At 37.1% G+C, this 20,283-nt stretch overlaps 1 protein-coding gene across 1 annotated transcript; it reads right to left on the reverse strand.

The window, feature by feature from the left end:
• Positions 1 to 1,090: 1,090 nt before the first annotated feature.
• LOC128989508 (autophagy-related protein 16-1-like) lies at positions 1,091 to 20,079 on the reverse strand. Its single transcript, XM_054411404.1, has 8 exons — positions 19,981 to 20,079; positions 8,145 to 8,265; positions 4,534 to 4,713; positions 3,575 to 3,659; positions 2,908 to 3,057; positions 2,569 to 2,783; positions 2,258 to 2,328; positions 1,091 to 1,204 (listed from the first exon to the last, which is right to left on the reverse strand). Exons 1-8 carry the CDS (start codon positions 20,077 to 20,079, stop codon positions 1,091 to 1,093), a joined length of 1,035 nt encoding a protein of 344 aa, XP_054267379.1.
• Between the last annotated feature and the right edge of the window lie 204 nt (positions 20,080 to 20,283).

Genomic DNA, 20,283 nt, shown 5'->3' on the forward strand with positions numbered 1-20,283 from the left:
CAAGTGTTTAGAAGTGGATTATATATCAGAAATAATTCAATGGGATAACATTTATAACTGAGGTGATGATAAATGCTATGTAATTTTTGACCCTTCATTTAGTAAAAACGATGAAGTTAAAAATATTTTTGAAGTTGTGGAGTTGTGTTCTAAATCTATATAGTTTTATTTTCCCTATAGTCATCAGCAGCAATCAGACAAGGGCATAAAACCATAGACTAACAAAAGTAAACTTTTCATCCCATTGTAAATTTTGAAGCTTGTTTATCATGTCTAGTTCATGTACGGTGACACTGGGCGCTAGTGTCGACAAAATTTTGTGTCTATTATGTAAGAGTTAGTTCCTTGATTTGTGATTTACTGTTTGGTTATATAACTAGGGGATGAGTTATTGTTTTTGATTAGATCATATTATTTGGTTAAACAAGATTTTAAATTACTGAAATAACAAGAAAGAAAATGTAAGCAAACCGCGACCTCAGCTGTTCCATAAGTATGAGAAATCTACTGAGGGAGATGATTTATCTATGATAAAACCTAATTATGCTTTGAAGACGGCTTTTTTGTTGACTGTGATGGAGGTAATTATTTTGCACACTAGTTCATTAGACTTTCAAGATGTTCTTATGTTATGACACACAATAGTGTTTCATCTGAAATTAAAATATGTAAACTTTAAAGACCTAATATTAAAAATTACTGAGTTTCAACTCATATTGCTGTCACACAAATATTTCCTTCAACAGTCAAAAGCTAAACAAAACCATATTGTTACTGAACAATACAGATCTAAATGTGAAACTTCCATAAGCTATTTAACAACCATGTGGTCCACATCATCAGTTTTAAGGATGAAAATAAATTAAGATAATTATTAAAATCTGTGAAGTGCTCAGTGAAACCTCTCGCATGAAGTGTAATGTCTGCGTGTAAAACATACAGTAACAATGTTGCAACACATTTCTCAACAGTTTTTAAATATTTTCTCCTTCAGCTTACCAGTACGAAACAATAGAATGATAAGACAAACCAGTCCCCGGTTTGTCAGCTGTAATTATGATTGAACAGCTGATTTGATTTGTCATCTTTACTAGTTGACGATCAGCTGTTCCTCTAGTCCGACCACACTACTGCTCGTCTTGACCTGTCCACACTGGCCAGGGAGTTTCCATAAGGATGCCAGGCGACTGCGGTTACTGGACTCCTGCAAACCAGAAATATGCTAAGAAACTGCTTAATCAGTTACAAGAAAAGTGTTTCTTTAACATTGGAATTCTTAATTTTCTTAAATAGTCTACTGTACTTGCAGAGCTCGCTTTTCTGATGAGTGAAAATCATACAGTTTAGGACCTGCTTGTGTTGTAGCCAGCTCATTACATTTTACAAGGTGCTTGTGTTATATATAATCTGACCTTCCAAGAAAGTTGAAATTCTTAATTGTACATTTAATAGGTAAGAACATGTAATAGACATAGTTTCCAAGTGGGTTTATTTTTTCAGAGCGAGGAAGAAAAGGCTTTTATACACTTAGGTGGCCAGTCTGTAGTGTGAGACTCCTGAATCGATCAGGCTACCAAAAACCCCCTCTACTCTGTTGAACACAAACCCAGGATTATTTGTCACATTTCTTTAGTTCAGGTAAAAATATGATCTAAAGTTTCAAGGGCACTATTTGTGGCATTAGAACTCTCCTCTTTCAAGATCTAGATTGCAACACGGTCTAGGTTGAGCTTCTTGGCGTGGGGAAACCTTAAACAAACTGTGTCATACACGTGTCCAATTATCAACCTTCCATCATCAACGGAATGACTGTGTCCACTGACAGCAGTATTGCATGGTGTTGAGCCTACAGGCGGGGCCTTTCTCAACACGGAGCAGCCGAGAAAGTATGTTCCATATCGTGGGGAGCACCCAGGCAGTAGATGTAATCAGGTGACACCGCCTATCCTGAACAAGGATGGCTGGAAACAGCTGTGAGCTGTGTACTAGGTGTGGTTCTCTGTACCGCTGATTGAACCAATGTCAGATTTCCTGAACTAATTGCCTGGTCCAGTGCCCCGTGTCCTGAATCCAGCTATCCTGCCACAACCAGTAGGTGCGGGTGTGCTCCTCCCTTCCCCTCCACTACCGAAAGTTTGACAGGGATGACTCCAATAACTACCAGGATGGCGGGTTTAAACAATCTTCGTTAAGAAGATGCTGCCCTGAGTGCTGCCTGACGTTGCACACACATGAGCCGCATCCTGTAGGCCTATACCTTCTGTGTGGCATCACAACCACACTGTGCACAAGTACGTACGATACCACAGACATAACATGCTTCTTCAACTGAAACAAGGACATCTGACATTGACCATTTACCATCATGGCGGTCTTGTCCATGCCGTATAGAAGATCTGAGCTTACTGTCCACTATGATTTAAGGGACTTCTTGGTGGTAAAGGCTTGATGGTCTGCTTCTTTTTCAGAATTATGATATCAGTTTTTCTAAGAGGAAGCGAGGGACCATGATTTACTCTGCATGCTGATTGTACACATGACTGATTCGTTTCAGCTAGGCCAGCCCACCCCTACGCGCAACTATCAAAGCTGCAATGTCATTGGCGTACACAACTAAAACGGTTTCCTTGGGTATCTCAGACATCAGGAGGTAGGTGGTGTTCCATAGGTCTGGGCCAAGTATGGAACCTTGAGTAGCACCGGAAGTGTCACTCATCATTGGTGGGCCTTCTGCAGTGTCGTAAATGAGGAGGTTAGAACGGAGGTAATACTCTATGATGCACCTGAGAATAGTTTAACTATGTGCATAGTCTGATACGAATAAAGGTCCATAACATTTGTTTACTCTAATACTTAAGAGTGACAGTCCTCTTACTTAAGTGACCTTGTATTTTTTCAAGTACTTACGAGTGGCAGTCTCTCAGTATTTGTTCGACCTTCTGTGTAGCGACCTCCCAGATGAAGACTGAGCCATCAGCAGAACCCACGGCTACATACTGTCCCTCCGAGCTGAACACTGCCCTCGCCCAATCGCAACCAACTTTGAACCCATCGTGGCTAAACAAACATAGTATATTGAACATTTTTCAGCCATAGCATAAAACGTAGTTTGATTTTTTAAAATCAAATTCTATTGTTTTCAGTTCACCTATCTCGCCTTTAAATAGCTTTCCATTAGTTCACTAGTGCTCTAATGGATTTTGATTATTTTATTCAATTTTTGTACCATTAATCACAAGAGGTTTTAATCTACAACTTAAATGTAAACAAAAATAAACATAATGATTTTTTTTTTCTTTGTAGTGTAAAGTATCCTCCTTAGCTTGCACTGTAACAAAAGTGTATGTCGAACTCTTCTCCGTTAGCCCTCACACATGCAACTTGCTTGCCACCCTAGAAGCTTCATCTCACCCTTCAAATTTGGTGTTTCTGTGATCAGTGCCTCACACATAAACCATGAGCGCACCCTTATAACGCCACTCTTGTTACTAGTGAAAAAATATACAATTTCCACAAAAGAATCAGTATTTGTCAACATTATTGTAGTGCGTCTTGTGTTGTATAATGAAGTTACCTGAACGTGCCAACGATCTGATTCATCCTGAGGTCCAACACTCGCAAAGTGTCATCTCGGACACAGCTCAACAAGTACTTGGAGTCTGTGAACAATGCAACATATTATCGTACATAGAGCAGAATATAAAACAATTATCAATTATCAATTATCAATTATTTAATATGGGGACGCCACTATGTGCATATTTTAACCCAAATATGAGTGAAGGATGAGTGTAGGTAAACTAGTAACAGCCACAACGCTGTTTCAAGGCAAATATACAAGGTGGCACATACGTCTTCGGACGATTTTATAACAAAAAAAAATAGATATCACAACAAAATTTGGCATTTCATTACTGGTAATGGTAAGCTACTTTTTTGGGTACATGGTGATCGGATGTCACCTACGGGATGGCCCATAGGGAGTAAGTTGAAAATACGGTTTGAGGTCCGGTTTGCGGCATTGTTTTTAGACAAGAATTAATTTACATATCAACCTTTGCATACCCTTAAGATTTTAAACCATGGGCCATTCCCCATAGGTGACATCCAATCACCATGTAAACAAAAAGTAGCTTAATATTACCAGTAATATATGCCAAATTTGGTTGTGATATCTCTTTCCGTTTCAAAGTTATAAAGTTGTCCTAAGACTTAATTGCCACCCTGTTTTAGGTTACTAAACTAGCAACAGAGCTCTAACTAAACACTATAAAATATCAAAAAGAAAGGCTGAATAGGTTTGTAATTATATATTTTCAGAACACTGTGTGGGTAGTGAGGGAGAATTGTATTGACGACTTTGACTCCTTGTAGGCCCGACGCTGAACTAGTTGCCACTATTATGTGCTACCAACTAGTTGCAACCGAAGATTAACATGTGCAGTTATTGTAAACCATAGTTTTCCGGGGGCTAAACAACTCACAAATTTTATTTAACACACAGTTATAAGGATACGAGATTTACATAAATACCTCTTGAGAGATCGAGAGAAGTAACTTTTCCGTTGACCTCGATCTTGTTAACCGAGTTTTCAGAGCGCATGTCCCAGAACCTGATGCTCTTGTCAAAGTGTCCACTGATGATGGTTGTGCCAGCGCCATCAGAGGTCACCAGGTCATTGCAGCTCGAGCCCACAAAGTTGGTCTGGGTACCTGTCACACACAAACAATGAATCAGAAATCTGAACATTTGTTTTACACAAGCGATTAGACAAATTGCTTTCATAAGGTTGTAATAAAATCTCTAAACTATGAATACTTAACAAATGAAAAAAATCATCCCAAGGGCAAGGAGTGTTTGGGATGTTTTATTCGGACATTTACATGCAGCTCAGAGTTGAGATCACCGACACCATCAAATAAGCCTGAAAAAGGAAATAATACTAAGCTTTGCTATAAAAAGTAAATAGATTCAACCTAAAGTAAAGAATCAAAGATACAGAATAGACTTATTAAAAAAAATAAACATAGAGTAATGATGAAAAAGGGTGCAATACGGTTTAGTTTTTCTGGTTTTAGCTTAGGGAGTACTGTACCATTAAAACTGATATTTGTCCTGAAAACGGTGTATTTTAAATTGAGTTATAGTTATTTAAACTATATTACGTTACCGGCATGCATAAAGGATGAAATGAAAAAAAGCCTTTGTAATTTTTAAAACATTGTAGTGTTACAATTCTTATTTATACATCTATGGTCCTTACACTGAACCAGTTTGTGAATACGAGAATCGATTATATACTGTGCAACGATAGTTGTAAAACATTAAACAACATTGCACCCTGCAACCTCAAAAGTCGTCACGGCAAAATAATTATTAAGTAAACACTTTTTTTATAACAAAAATGTCATTCCAAAACGTAATCGTCCATTACACAAAACATTGACGAACAAATACATCTGCTCCTTCAACTGTTCACGCGCAACAACACTACACGTGTGCCTGTAGAGTTGCGTTGACTTCAGTTCAGGCAATACGGAATACTTGGAATGACTGCATCTTCTGCTAAAAATTATGAAAGAAAATAAACATTGTACTGTATAAATTAATGAGGTTGACATACAATTCCAACATATTGATTTAAATTCATAAATAATTGAGTTTTTTTCTAATTTCTCAGATGTATAAATTTGTCTTATTATTTTTAATCGTATCTTTCTAAACAAAATGTTTGTATTTAATGGAAACTGTAAAATAAAACATTAAAAGATAACTGGATTAAATAATATTTTTGTTTCTATAAATTTTAAAATTCCTATAATTAATTCATAATGCAAAAAAAGGTAGCTGAACCTCAGCCTTATATCTTATCTTATCTTACTAATATTATATTAGTAATATTGATTGATATTGATATAAATGTGAAAGTTTGTGTGTTTGTTTGTTCGTTTGTTTGTGTGTTTGAAGGTCAATCACGCATAAACCACTGGATGGATTGGGCTGAAATTTTGCATGATGATAGCTCACATTCCCGATTAACATATAGCCATATTCTTATCTCAAAAATCACTTCGGGCTCCGCCCCGGTAGCTCTGTAGTTTCCCATGTTAACCTTATGAGTATTCATATTTAAAGGGAATTAAAGAATTTAGTCAGCTGTTTCAACTAAAAAAGGTGGTTCAAATGATATACAAAAGCATTAAAAAGTTATAACATTTACCAACAGGGTGCAGCACTATATTTTTTACTTTCTCCCCCTATACCATAGTATATGGAGAAAGTATTGTTTTCGTCAAAATTTTCGAGTTTGAGTTTTGAGTGGATATATTCGTTTTGGGTCCCCCTGGACCCAAAAAAGTGGTTTTCGAAGTGATGTCTGTGTGTGTGTGTGTGTGTGTGTCCGTGTGTCTGTGTGTCTGTGTGTCTGTGTGTCTGGATGTGTACAGAGCTAGAGACTACATCTGTGGTCCGATTTCGATGAAATTTGGTATGTAGGTTCTAATCCATGGTATCTCCAGGCGTTTTTTTCATTTTTTTGAAATTTTGATTTTTAATGGGGATTTTCCCATAAAAACCCATAAAAAACCGGAAAAATCGGATATTCTCAAAAATGACCCGAACGATTTTGATAAAAATTTAGTATGTTGTAGCCCTTTAAATTCTGAACAAAATGGTACAAATCCCATTTCTGTAAAAATTACGGATCAAAAGTTATGGTAAATTATGTTATTTTCCCATAAAAATCCCATAAAATAACGAAAAATAGGATTTTAGACAAAAAAATCCGTTTTTATTTAAAATAGTATGTTATGATCCTTACAATTTTGATAGTTTTTCTCATTTCTTAGAAATTTTTATTTTTAATGGGTATTTTCCCATAAAACCCCATAAAATGACGGAAAAAAAAGATTTTCCCAAAAATGGCCTGAACGATTTCGATAAAAATTTAGTATGTTATAGTCCTTTATATTCTGAACAAAATGGTACAAATCCCATCTCTGTAAAAATTACGGTTCAAAAGTTATTGTAAATTATGTTATTTCCCCATAAAAACCCCATAAAATAACGGAAAATCATATTTTCCCAATATTGGCTCGAACGATTTTGATAAAAATTTAGCATGTTATAGTCCTTTAAATTCTGAAGAAAATCTTACAAATCCCATTTCCGTATATTTACTCTCACCGCTTACACATGATAAAGGTTGTTGACAAACTTATGGGAGAAAGTATGTGTCAGAATGCTGATACCGTTTATTTTCATTTATGAAAAACAGCTAATTTGAACTAAGCAGCAACAAACAACTGTGATACGCAATGAGAACTGTCAAAGTAGGATTGTTTACAGTTATGTTTATGTGTTTAATGTCATGAATAATTTGTGATTTTTTAAATTTGTAATACTTTATTTTTCTTTATTGTTTAGGTGAAGAGGTAGAACATTATGGCTATGGTAGATGTGTAATACCATAGTATACCGTCAATTTGAAGAAGCAAATTTTATCAAACTTTGTCCTCCCCCATTGCAAACGCAAAGCTTGAGTATAACTGCAATACGCAATTTAAACTTATATGCCAACCCCGTACGAAGTACGGGTACTCTGCTAGTCATAGATAAAACATACTCCCTTAGTTATTTCAGTCATTTAAAACCTTGTTTAACTAAATAATATGATCTAATCATAAAAAAAACTCATCACCTAGTAAATAAACAAACAGTAAAGCACAAATCAAGAAATTAACTCTAAAATAATAGAAACAAAATCTTGTCGACACTAGCGCCCAGTGTCATGAACTAGACACGAAAAACTAGCTTCAAAATTTACAATGGGATGAGAAGTCTACTTGTGTTGGTTAGTCTATGTTTATATCTTGTTATTTTCATAACATTTAAATACTTTTCTGAACCGCCATTAATATCCCATTAAATGTGTAATCTGTGAAAACTACTTACGATTCTCATCCTCTAGCACTTTATTCTACCTAACCGATTGCAAATACATTACAGTTGCTTATCACTGGGGAAGCAAACCTAAAAGCACACTAAAACCACAAACCGAAATATTGCAATTCTACGTCCGCAGCTTATTATTGTGTGCACTGAGAGCACATTAGAACTACTGGTAAGTAGTGGTAGTGCTTACACTGCTTGCTGCGCAGGTCCCATATCTTGAGTGTTCGGTCGTGACTGCCAGTGACAACCTTGGTAGACTCCCCGAGGAACTTGGCTGCCATCACCTTGCCACTGTGGCCAGTCAGGGTGTGCTGGAACATACATCAACAGGTGACAAGGGAATACCGGTACTTCTCATACTACGGGACGGTCAGCTAATATTAGGACTCTTACCAGTGTAGGAATTTGGAAGCGTATTTGTCATTCAAAGACCCCATTGATAAGGGAGCCAGCAGCGACCACAGAATTAAAATTTAATTCTTTTAATTCTGTGGTAGCTGGGAACGAGGCCCGACGATGTTGTTCCTTTAAGGGCAACTAAAATCACAATAATTTCGTTTTTACAAAACATAAACGTTTGAAACCGTTTACTCAAGTGAAATTAAGAATCTTACAGCTAATCCACAAATAGTTTCACATAACCTCATCATACCATACTATAAAAGTTGTTCCGTAAGTACAGAGAGTTTATTGGGTCAAAATGAAAAGAAAATCAAGAATAACATTTTTCCAAAAACGTTAGTGAGATATTCGCCATTTAGTTTTTGGTTTGTTTTAATTTATATCTCAAGAACTATGTAAAATATCTTTATGAACTTGGTATACAATTTGATCAAGTCATAATGTGTTTAAGAAATCATAATCATTACAAAATATTTAATTATATTCTTTTTCATAGCGTTGTCCATTTTTAAGTACTGTAATACTAATTTAGTTTTCAGTCATTTACAATAAAAAATGGTAATCGTTCATTTCGATTGCACTCAAATCCAAATACTCTCTGTTAATTGAAAATTCCATTAGTTCACAGGTTTCTTATGACAGGTATATACTCGTTTCCTCTTAATGAAAATCCCCTTTCACATAGAGAACTGATTGCGACCGTGGAGGAATATGAACAGTTGATTTATAACTAAAGTCAGCTGAAACTGCATAAATCTGTCCCGACCGTGGTATTCATAATGTGAATGATGGCGACGTACGGTCGTTTTAAAACGGAATAAATAAATCGAGAAAGTGCTAAAGCGTAATCCATTGCGTGTTAAAAATACGGCAGAAATTTGCATAGAAATTGCCACGAAAAGCGGTTTACGAACGAGTGAGTGTGTGAGTGCGTAATAAATATGGTTAGTTAGTTGACCGCGGTCGGGGACAAGTAGCTAGCCTACACTCACACACGCCAACACACGCACACACACACAAACACATACACTGGATAGCAAGTCCGGTTGCTTCAGACCTCCTTCTCTGGCAAGATAATTACCTCCATCGACTAACTTCCGTTCAATTAATATACTATAGATTAGTAGACTCACTGGATAGATCATAACTCTTAGTTGCGCAAAATATTTTATCGCTTGGTTATTTATTGAACAAATAAAATGTGGATGAATCCAATTAATTTTGTCGCCATTCTGTTTCTCGCACAACCGCTTGTTAACGTTTTTGTTGTGATTTGTAGTTCAGGTAGTTCAGGAAACACTGGGACGTTAAGAAATATGTAGAGCAAATAATTATTACGATATAATCAGCGATGTTATATCCGGGTGTATTTTGAAGTGCATAGTTGTACACAGCAAGCAAACCCCTTGATATCCGGCCTCGGTTTTCCAGTCCTTGGTTTATCCGGCCCCTTCCAAGAGGCCAATATTTAAAAATTTTATCACAGCTTACAGACGTGAAGAAGCAAGCACTAGTCTTCACAACTTCAGCTCACAAACTGTTTGTTTACATTTTAATGCTACAGTACTCAGTTGAGCTAGAAGGCCCAACCTGTGAACAGTTAGTTGATTATTTCCAAAGCGGGGTTAGTGCAGTACATTCATTGTTTTATTTCGTAAGAAAAATATGGATAAGAAAGTTGAGTAAAGATTTGTGCACTATTTAGGTCTTAATAATTTACTGTCCTAGGCACATTTATTGTCATTTTTACCTCTAACTTTATTTACTAGTTTTTGTTGTCTGGAATCATAATCTTTATAAGTTCATTTATGAACAACTTTAACCTCAAGCAAACCAACAAAAACCTGGATTTAACCTGGATTTAGGTTTAACTTTAACCTATAAATATATTTTTTTAAACGTGTGTTTTTTTTTCTAAAAATAGTTCCTGGACAGACTTGAAAGAGACTTTTGACTTCATATATTGATTACACGTTATTATCAGGTTTGAAATTGTCTTTTTTATAGTAGGTTGAGTCATCGGACCTTCGTCATCCGGCCAGTGGCTTGGTCCCGTGGTGGCCAAATAATGAGGGGTTCTACTATATTTAACTTTTGTATCGCTGTTGACGATTTTAAATCGTTGGTCGTGAGCGGTAGCTTAGATAAATCACTCTTATTTATTGGAATATTCGTACTTAAACATTTTAAAATTGAAAGTAACTTGGAAACTATCTCTAAAATCTTAAGAAGCGGTCTTGAAATACTGCCTTATTCTCTGATAAAATCCCTTATTAAACTCCAATGATAATTTTTTTTTGTGTTCTATTCAAATTGTTAGGGTTTAATGGTTTAAGGGCCTTTTGGTGGTGTACTTATAAATTATGAACAACCATAACTTACAAAAATGAAAAAATAATTGCCTTCTGAATTGAGAGATAGTTCGTCTTAGTTACAATTTTGTAAACAGTTCTTAAAAACTCAGGGTTTCTTTTACTAGTATGAAGTGCCTGAGAACTCTTGAAATATCCTTACGTCTCACAATAAACTTACAAAGATATATATTCTATTGGCTAGGGAGGAAAGTTTGCGGCAAAATATGAAAAGCAACTAAGTACAGCATGTAAATTACGGATATGTTCGTTACAGCAGAAGAGCAGATTCCCTCTACGGCTGAGACAAGGTACTCTAATAGCTTTTCCCATATAAATTCGTATTTATAAATGAGCTTGTACGTGCATTACCTCTATCTCACTCCACCCGCCTTATAAGTCGTTGCATATGTTTGCTCATAGTCGCAGACGGAGCAATTACAGCACTTAATGGTTTCTAGATGACTTATCGGAAGGATTAATTCTTCTAATACCATTTTCTTGTAAGTGTAGTCTTTAAATTGGTTCATAGCTAAGTTAGACACAGACACTACTTCTGATGGCATGACGTAGGTAATCAAACAATGCAATAAATATTTTACCAAAACGACTGGTTAATAAAAGTTATTTTAAATCAAAAGACGTTGCTAAATTCACGTTCGTCAACTAGTGATCAACTCCATTAGCGGTTAATGCCTTAGACCACACACATGTAACCTCAAAAGACGATTTATATTTGGTGAGAGTCATTTTTATTTCACATAGTTTTCGGCTACTGATGCCATTTGTCATCGAAACATCAATTTATCGTTGCATCTATCAATATGCCAACGTTAAATAGTAACAAAACCATTCCCTTGAAACATGGTTGAAATATCCCAATGGCGGTGAAACACAAACACAAAACCCAGTTTTACAAATGTCTATAAGCGTTGCTCTATCATTACCACTTGCTACACGTCGTGTCAAGTAGCGAAGGAGTTACGCATGCGCATAACGGTCCACGGATCACTGCGCCGCTGGACTGCCACCGCGCATGTCTTATCAGTCCGTAATTTGACAAGCGCAGGGTCAGCTGTAACGGTGCGCGCTACGTTTAATATACATCTGCAGTATCTCTAATTAGAGTTCCATCGTGAGGAAGATCCTCGCCGCGGCAATCTACCTGTTGTAGATGCTCTCTCGTTGGATTAGTGAAGATTTATAATGGGGCGATCTTGTATAATGGCTCGATTTATAAATATTTGTTGAAATAATTGTATTTTTTCCAAACAAAGCTGAATATTAATCTTCGAAGTTAAAAATAAAATCATGTTACGCATGGATCCTATTTGATTTAATTTGTAAATTTAACGTTTAAGTTATACGCATTTCAAATAATAGCATAGCATAGTACATGTTCTACATAAAACATGCAATGTTCTATCCCTCCATACATGTTTTAGCGAGACTCAGACTTTTGATCGGTTTGCAACGTAGCTACAAGATAACTGTCCGCAAACTTGCCATACTACACGAGGATAGTACTCAGCTCAAACAGACACGTCATGATCTACTCAGTTACAAACCAGCTGTCACAAAGTGTCACGTCAGACTGAAAAGGCACTGCCACTATTGTTTGCTTGACTGCTAGTCATCAAAATCTTACTGAGATGCCTTCTATGATACCATGTACCTGCTACCAAGTACAAAAAATACCTGATACCGAGTACCTGATACTGAGTACCTTATACAGAGTACCTTTTACCGAATACCCAATACCAAATACCCGATACCCGATACCGAGTACCTGAATACCAAGTACCTGATACCGATTACCAAAAACCGAGTACCTAAAAACCAAGTACCTGATACCGGGTACCTAATACCACGTACATGATCCCGAATACCCAATACCAAATACCCGATACCGAGTACCTGATATAGACTACCTGATACCGATTACCAAAAACCGAGTACCTGAATACCAAGTACCTGATACCGGGTACCTAATACCACGTGCATGATCCCGACCACCTGAATACCGAGCACCTGATAACGGGTACCGGATACCGAGTACCTGGCACAGAGTACCTGATACCGAGTACCTGATACCAAGTACCTGTTTCTAAGGACCTGATACCAAGAACCTGATACCGAGTACCTGACACACGTACCTTTCCCCGCTGCACCGTATCCAGGAAGTAGTGTTGAGGTCACCCCCAGTCATGTCACACTCGGGTTAACGTCTGGTCCTCGTTTACGGCCACGTTTATTGTCTAGAGCCATAGTCATTACAAGTATATGGCCACCGCCTCGTTACTGCCTTCTAAACTTATGACTGATTGCTACACTTGAGAAACCCTAATTATTGCGTCCAGCAAAACTGTGATTCAGTTGCATTACGCAGTGCCATTCACCCTGAGGTGGGCTGATGTAATTTTGCGTAGAGGACGATAGAGGTTGTCATGGGAATCTACAGGGAGTTGCGAACTATGAATCACATTGTTGGTGATTGTCCTTTGACGTCCTTTCCTGGTTGATAACCGGGTCTTCATAGTACATTATGAGAAAAATTAGACTTAATTGACTTATGTTAAGACTTTTTAAAACATACTACACACAGGAACATTTACTGAAACAGTTTTACAACATTTAGCTCTGATTGGTTGGCTATATTTATTTTGCTAAATAAATATGCTACATATTTCTGTTGATAGAATTTGTATAAGTTTCCAACACAGCTGTTTTGCTTGATCAGCTTTACTGAACTACTGTGCTTTATGCCATGTCGTGAGTCTCCTAACACACCGGACGATGAACAGTACGTGTGTGTGTGTCTTATACATGTTTTTGTGTCACCGTAAATTGACGACGCCCACAGCACAAATATGAAGAGTATTTTATTTGACGGTGCGACTTTGACACAAATGCCCATGTTAACCGCCAAGAGAGACTTTAAGGATTAATAGCGCGGAGGTACGTGAATTACAATCCTGAATAATCGTAACGAAAATGAATAACTATTCTTTAGTGTTAAGCTAAGCCCGACTTACGCTGTTACTAAAGTGAGTGGTGTTGATATAACCCCATTTTTAGCGTTTATAACAGAGGTCCTCGCTCAAACACTTACGAATAATTAACCAATACCTAACGTTAACTTATACTAACCCATTTTACTGAAACACTATTTATCGAAGGATAAACGGGCTGACCATGGTGCATAAAGTAATAAGCTATAACCCTGTGAGGGGCCGTCGTAAAGTGATGTGATGGCCTTATGATTATATGACGAGGGCTTGTTTGTTTAAGGTGCATTAATTTTATGTGTCACCTAATTGGTCATTACTTTGTATAATGGGATAATATTTATAGACTATCAAGACCGCTTAAGGGAATCCCTCCCATGGAGGTCCGGGTAATCTCTGGCTTGCAGAACATGTTTATGAACTGCTAGCAAGAATTTAGTGCAGTAGTACCATAGAAGTAATGTAGTTTATGTGACTAAACCGATCTAAAATACGATTTGAAACGGAGTTCCACAAGGCTTCTTACTTGGTCCATTTTTCTTCTAAAAAGTTGTGTGAGAGATTTATCCTATTCCATTTTGATCCGTTGATATTTCTAGTGTTTTCAATCCTTAATTTTTGTTATTGCTATCGTGACTTGTACACCTTAATCACTGCGAATACATTAAAACGCAACTACTCTGTAACACGCACATTAACCTAATTATTTTGCCCAAAATAAAAATCTCTACTGCAATAAAGGGAGTCCAAAAATTCCTAGTTGAATTCTCAAACAGCTCTAGATGGCATTCCGCGTTCTTAAGTTGTAAAAGAACTTCTCAAACCTCCAACAGGTTTCGACGGACGTGTGGGAACACAAGAAATGGTAACACCTACGGTACTTGACCGAGCCGCGTAGTGTTATGAAGATATCAAGTGACCCATTTCACTAGCGGTTATTAAGGAGGACTCTTCACTACATTCCTCGTGTAATGATCTTGTTCTTCAGACTACAACCGTGCGAAACACTGATCCATTGAGCCGCCGTCGCACACTTACACTATCAAGGGAGGAGGAGGGGGGGGGGAGTATTAAGTTTTTATTTAATCGTGTTAGTGGATTGCAGGTGGGGTCTTCTATAGAGGAAGGGAATTCTGTATAGTTCAAATTACTTCTGAAGGTACATAAACAAACCCCGCGAATCATCAATAGGTTTTAGATCCTCTACTCGGATATTTTATTGCCAAATAATCAATGTATTATGCAACACAGAAGTGCCATTGAATCGAATCTATTTTGAAGTTGTGAATACTTGATGTTGGTGTTTACGGAGCTTCAGTAATTGCCACTGACAAAAAGCTTATTTTTGCGCATTTGCCCTATGTGATACTTTACAGATAATTCAGTTTCCAATTAAAATAACTAATAGGCGTAAGAGTCCAATAAATTATATTTTGTTACACTAAATGAACAAAGAATAAGTTTTACAGAAAAAAACGAGTTATACAACAGAGTGAAACGACAAATAATCTCTAATTTAATCGAGTAGTCATAGAATTACGACACGACGCATGTGTTAATCATCTTTCATCCATACTTGGTTTAAACATATGCCTACTTACGTCATAATTCGATGTAGCTCCTAGATGCTAGAGCAGATGCCAATGATTAACTGAGAAGCAGAGGCAATATAAATACTATGCGGCCAGCAATTTATCTCCGATTCCGACACAGAATCTAACCGCTCTAGCTGGACTTTTAATAACCCACGATATGAAGCAATTCGGCAACGCAGATAGTCATAAATCCATATCTAACTATGATCAAAACCACCAACGGAGCATGCGCCGCTAATTTGGAATATTTGCTGTGATGGAGGGTGTCCTGATGGCGGGACTGCCCCGGGGAACCACGAGCCCCGAATTTTTTGGAGGGAAAAAATACTCGTCTCTTTTCGTCCACTTTACCCATGCAAACCTACTTTGTCCATGTGTCTTTACAAATCAGCTGATTTGCTGAATATCTGAGAGTCTTAAGTTTAGTTACGGAACTGTCTAATATTTTAGAATGATCTAAAATTGATTGGGGAATTTGGCTGCTAGGACTCAGTAAACATAAGGATACACTTAAAATTTCAAGTTCCTAAATGAATCCAAGAAAGGTAGTAGAGTCGCCAACTATGAATTGCCAAGAAATGTGACCAAATGTTCTCACGCTATTACATTCACAGCGTTGTCATTGCCATGACACACAATTCTTAAGGAATTTCAGGAATCCATCAGCTCTTCTGAACATTGGTAAAAATTAAACAGGTACTTTGATATGTGTTGGTTTCATTAGGATTGGAAAATATACACAGTAATTTAATAACAAGTCTGTATTAGTTACCATCGTCAATTAATCGTTAAGTTTTTATGCACTAAAGCAGTTTGGGTACTCTTTTAGTTAGGTTTACTACTTTAACTGATAATACTGTATGTACTATGTTTTTTTGAAATCCCGTTGAACATTCCTCTGAACAACTTCTATTGCATTTTTAAATATTGATACTGGATTCGTACACAAATTAGCGTATCCAAGAACCTCAAAACTAAAAATTAAAACTTCTGAAATATAACCTAAAACAAAACAGGTATTTACACAATACATTTATACTAATGTAACATAATTATCCGTTAACACGTCTTTACATTACAAACTATTTCACATTTCCTGTAACTTTACACGATAACTACCAATCTCTGTGGTGTGAACGAGACATTAGATAAATCAACAGCCACAGCGAAGATTTACAGACAACTCCGCCGAAGATATCTCTCACAGGATCGCATTAAACCGTAACAGTTAGGTTGTATCTGCAAACTGCTCCAACACCTCTACCGTATCTTCATCTGGCTGAGGATCATTTGTATTTACCAACAATCTCCATCCGTATGTGTCAAAACGGGTAAACACCTCGGCAGATGCGATGAAGATACGTAGCCTATGCGGTCATTTACATAAATGATAAACGGCTCGTGCCTCATGGAATGGCAATATTTGTTCTGGCTTGTTTGGCTTTATTTAGCTTGTTGGAGAAGAATGAGAAGATTATTGTTTGACATTTTAATAATCGTTTAATTCGAAACTGTCAAGACAGATTACGTTGGGCATTGATTAGCCAAGCTCCACGTGTACTATACACAGGCTATTTACGATGATTGAAACAGTTCTCATCAAAGTTTAGAATTTGAAGAAACAACATAACTACGTTTAATAAATAGTTATATTTCAAGCGTCTTGCGAAATGAGATAGGCCTAATAAGTACACCAGATTAGTATGACATATTTAATTTTCCAGCTGCTTTAGGGTTCACACTTGTTACACGTAATTGATTTTTAATAAAAATGGAGTATCCAATTAACTGTCCTAAAAACCTCTTAAATGTTTGGATTGAAAAATTTGCAAAATCTCTTCTAATTTCTTCGTTTTATTTTGTTGAATATTACTGGGTAAAGTAAAGAATCAAGAGATACAAAGTTTTAAGGTTACAAGCCTTAATCCTAATCCTAGAGAAAAGTATGAACTCTATCTTAGATCCGCATTAAGCCTAGTAGGCTTATAATATTTGTAATGTTTATACTTTGTATGTTTGGTGATCTTGATTAACTCTGCATTTACCCTCCAACGGGTTAACCAATCGAGCTAACTAACCGAGGTGGTGTAAAATATCAATGCTGAAGAGTTATTAGTTGCAGCATCGGAATGTAAACCGAAGGTAAATCTATCCTGTTTCGAAGTCCACTTAGTTACCGACTTAGCCAAACTGAAAACTGAATCCACAAGATGTGACATAATTAAAGGGGGATTATGCTGAACTCTATAAAAAATGCAACTCGCCTACTCCGAGTGCCACCTATATCAAAGGCAATAGCCACACCGACAAAACTCTTTTACTTCGACATGTCATGAGCATCATTTTCTCTGGCTCAACCCTCTAGACAATCTACATGTATGACTTTACCTGGTCCCACATTCCCTGTTTTGGTTTTTCATAAGCTTTCCTTCCTTCAAGATTTAATTTTAGTTAGTTTTAGTTAGTTAATTACACCAAGATTCTTCTTCTCTGCTCGGTACGCACGCAGAACATCATATTCTTCAACATCTCGTTAAAATGTCTGCACTATTTACATTGGTAACCTATATCTTTATGTTTTCTACTCTTTTCGATACGACGTTGGTACGAATGCCTTCCTTACACTTTGTTTAGAAGATTATTAGCTCAATTTGGACTCAAGATTCTTATAGACCTACTTACTTTTCGACCGCCGGTGTCTCTGCACAGAAGGCACGAGCTACGGTACCGCGGACACTGGTCGTTATTAATGCCAGCAACACATTGGATGGAAATGTGGCCATAAGGGTTTAGCATATCGCTTTGTTTGCAGTGGCTAACTACCATATCAGGCGCATGATCCCGTTTGCCTATGATAATTCTAGGCGGCGCGCATACCGACACCTACAGGCCCGCACTGACGATAACTGTTCCTGCAATGCGCCCGGTTTGATTGGGTCGGAAGTAAAAAAATATATAACATAACTGTTGTGGTTGTTGTTTTCATTAGGGTAACACCACTAAAAGTTGTGAATGTACAACTTAACTGGTTTTATTTGCCATTGGGCTATCAAATAACCTGGTAAACTAATGGATGGATGGATGACTAACAAAAGAATGACGTGACAATGTTAAGGTGAATGTTATAATGACAGAAGGTTTGCCAGTCCAAGCCTGAGTAAATTCGGTAACTTTTTGATGGTTCGTAACTAGACGCAGCTGTCATGGATTTTTGGGCTTTTGAAAACCAATCTTGGCTGAAGACCACTGGTCTTGCTCAGTAACAAAAGCTATCATCTCATCATTTCAACACTTGTCTGTCATCTTAGCCTTAAAATATGCAACTTGACGTGTCGGCGTTGTACAATTTTAAGATAATATATAATATAATAACAGGTGCAACATTTTTCCATCGGTGACACTGATAGCCTCAAGAAGGGACAAATACTATCACTTCGAAGCAGTAAATGCCTGATTTTATGCCACATCAACTAACAGGAACCAGAGCTTAATTAGAAAATTTTAAACAGAGGCACACTGTTTGAGTAGCATTTTGGATAGCTCATCGATACAGCTGGCCCATATAGATGGTATGTCTACTTCAGTATCAAAGTCAATGATAAAACACATCTAAATGATCGAATAAACAAAACCACGTACCATCTATGGCAGACGTCTGGCTAGTTTGGAATGTGACAAGGGAAGTAAAACTCGATACCAAGGTCCGGGAAGTCACGAGCGCGAGAAGCTTGAGGCTGGGCATGAGACAGGTTTATGGTCATGTCGAGACCACAGTTGTGTATCGCGGGACATCATGTACAGTTGGACGTAATAGATACCATATGGAGCAAAGGGGCGACCCATCAGGGCGATGCGGGGGTGGAGATGGAACTTCACCGGCGAAACTTGGAGGTCCGCTAGAAAATATGGCCGGATTCTGTCTAGGTTTGGTCGTTGAATTTTCACATGGTAGCAATCGAGAAATGATTTGAATCTTTGGTTAGCTTTAGACAATCTATGGACTTTGATTATTGTTCGAAATGGCACGACTAATTAAGCTATAAAAGGGTATTTAATTAATTCTGCATCCACTTAAATTTCCAAGTAAGTTTGTCTAGGAGGACAGGAATTGATGTGATGTAAATAGAGCCAATTACTAACTTCTAAATAAGTTTGTTGAAGGTGTCAAATAGAATTTATGTAGCCACGTTCTAAAAAAACTGATCGATGAATTTATTAGATTTACAGGGCATGGTAGGGTAAGCATGAGGTTTTTGAAGATATAAAACAGAATGGTTACGTTCTTTCGCGGTATTTTTAAGTTTTTCTTATAAACAGGTGCCAAACTAACTGTCCTAATACACATTGCTGCATCGATGTACGCATGATGGGCGCATTTTCTGATATAGGCTCAAACAATGAACCTTGTCCAAAGATTTTACTCAATATGTCATACCATTTACCGAACACAGCAATGTACTAATATTAGACTCGATAAATCATTAGTAGTGTGATTAAAAAACACTGTAAGGCGCTTAAGATAATTTTTTTAACGTCCAACAATAACATTGTGTTGAGCCAACTGAAGAAACAAAACTGAATCGATTAGACGGAAAAAACCAGTAGAAAGGAACGATTGTATCTCAATTGTTATCGAGAAACGTTTACGATTTTTATACTCGGAAACTGACCAAGGGGAATCCAGCGTTGAGACGAGTGGACAGAAGCGGCGACTCACATAGAGAACCTCTCTGTGGGCCTTCTTGGTAACAATTGTCAAGACTTGCCATTCAATGGTTTACGGTGTTGTTGCTAACTATTATTGAGCAAAAACTAATGTGAAGCGATTTATATTAAACGCTTGAGCTGTTTTGTTGAATTGAAACTACGCCACAAAAATCAGGAAGGAGAATTTGTTCCCAAGAATAAACGTATTGTGTCTTCCAAGTTAATATTCAAATAGGTGTCTGAATTGTATGCAAAACTAAACGCTT

This window comes from Macrosteles quadrilineatus, unplaced genomic scaffold, assembly GCF_028750875.1.
Source record: "Macrosteles quadrilineatus isolate MER2022 unplaced genomic scaffold, UCM_ALF_1.0 Scaffold_3__2_contigs__length_128488019, whole genome shotgun sequence".
Lineage (NCBI taxonomy): Eukaryota > Metazoa > Arthropoda > Insecta > Hemiptera > Cicadellidae > Macrosteles > Macrosteles quadrilineatus.

What these genes read in the sequence shown, in the direction of transcription:
- LOC128989508 (XM_054411404.1), bottom strand. Translation starts at nt 20,079, where the DNA reads ATGGCAAGTCTTGACAATTGTTACCAAGAAGGCCCACAGAGAGGTTCT. An exon ending in TTCTCTCGATCTCTCAAGAG is followed by an intron (nt 3,660 to 4,533) that starts GTATTTATGTAA and finishes CATTGTTCACAG; the next exon opens with ACTCCAAGTACTTGTTGAGC. An exon ending in GTTGTGATGCCACACAGAAG is followed by an intron (nt 1,205 to 2,257) that starts GTATAGGCCTAC and finishes TCTGGTTTGCAG; the next exon opens with GAGTCCAGTAACCGCAGTCG.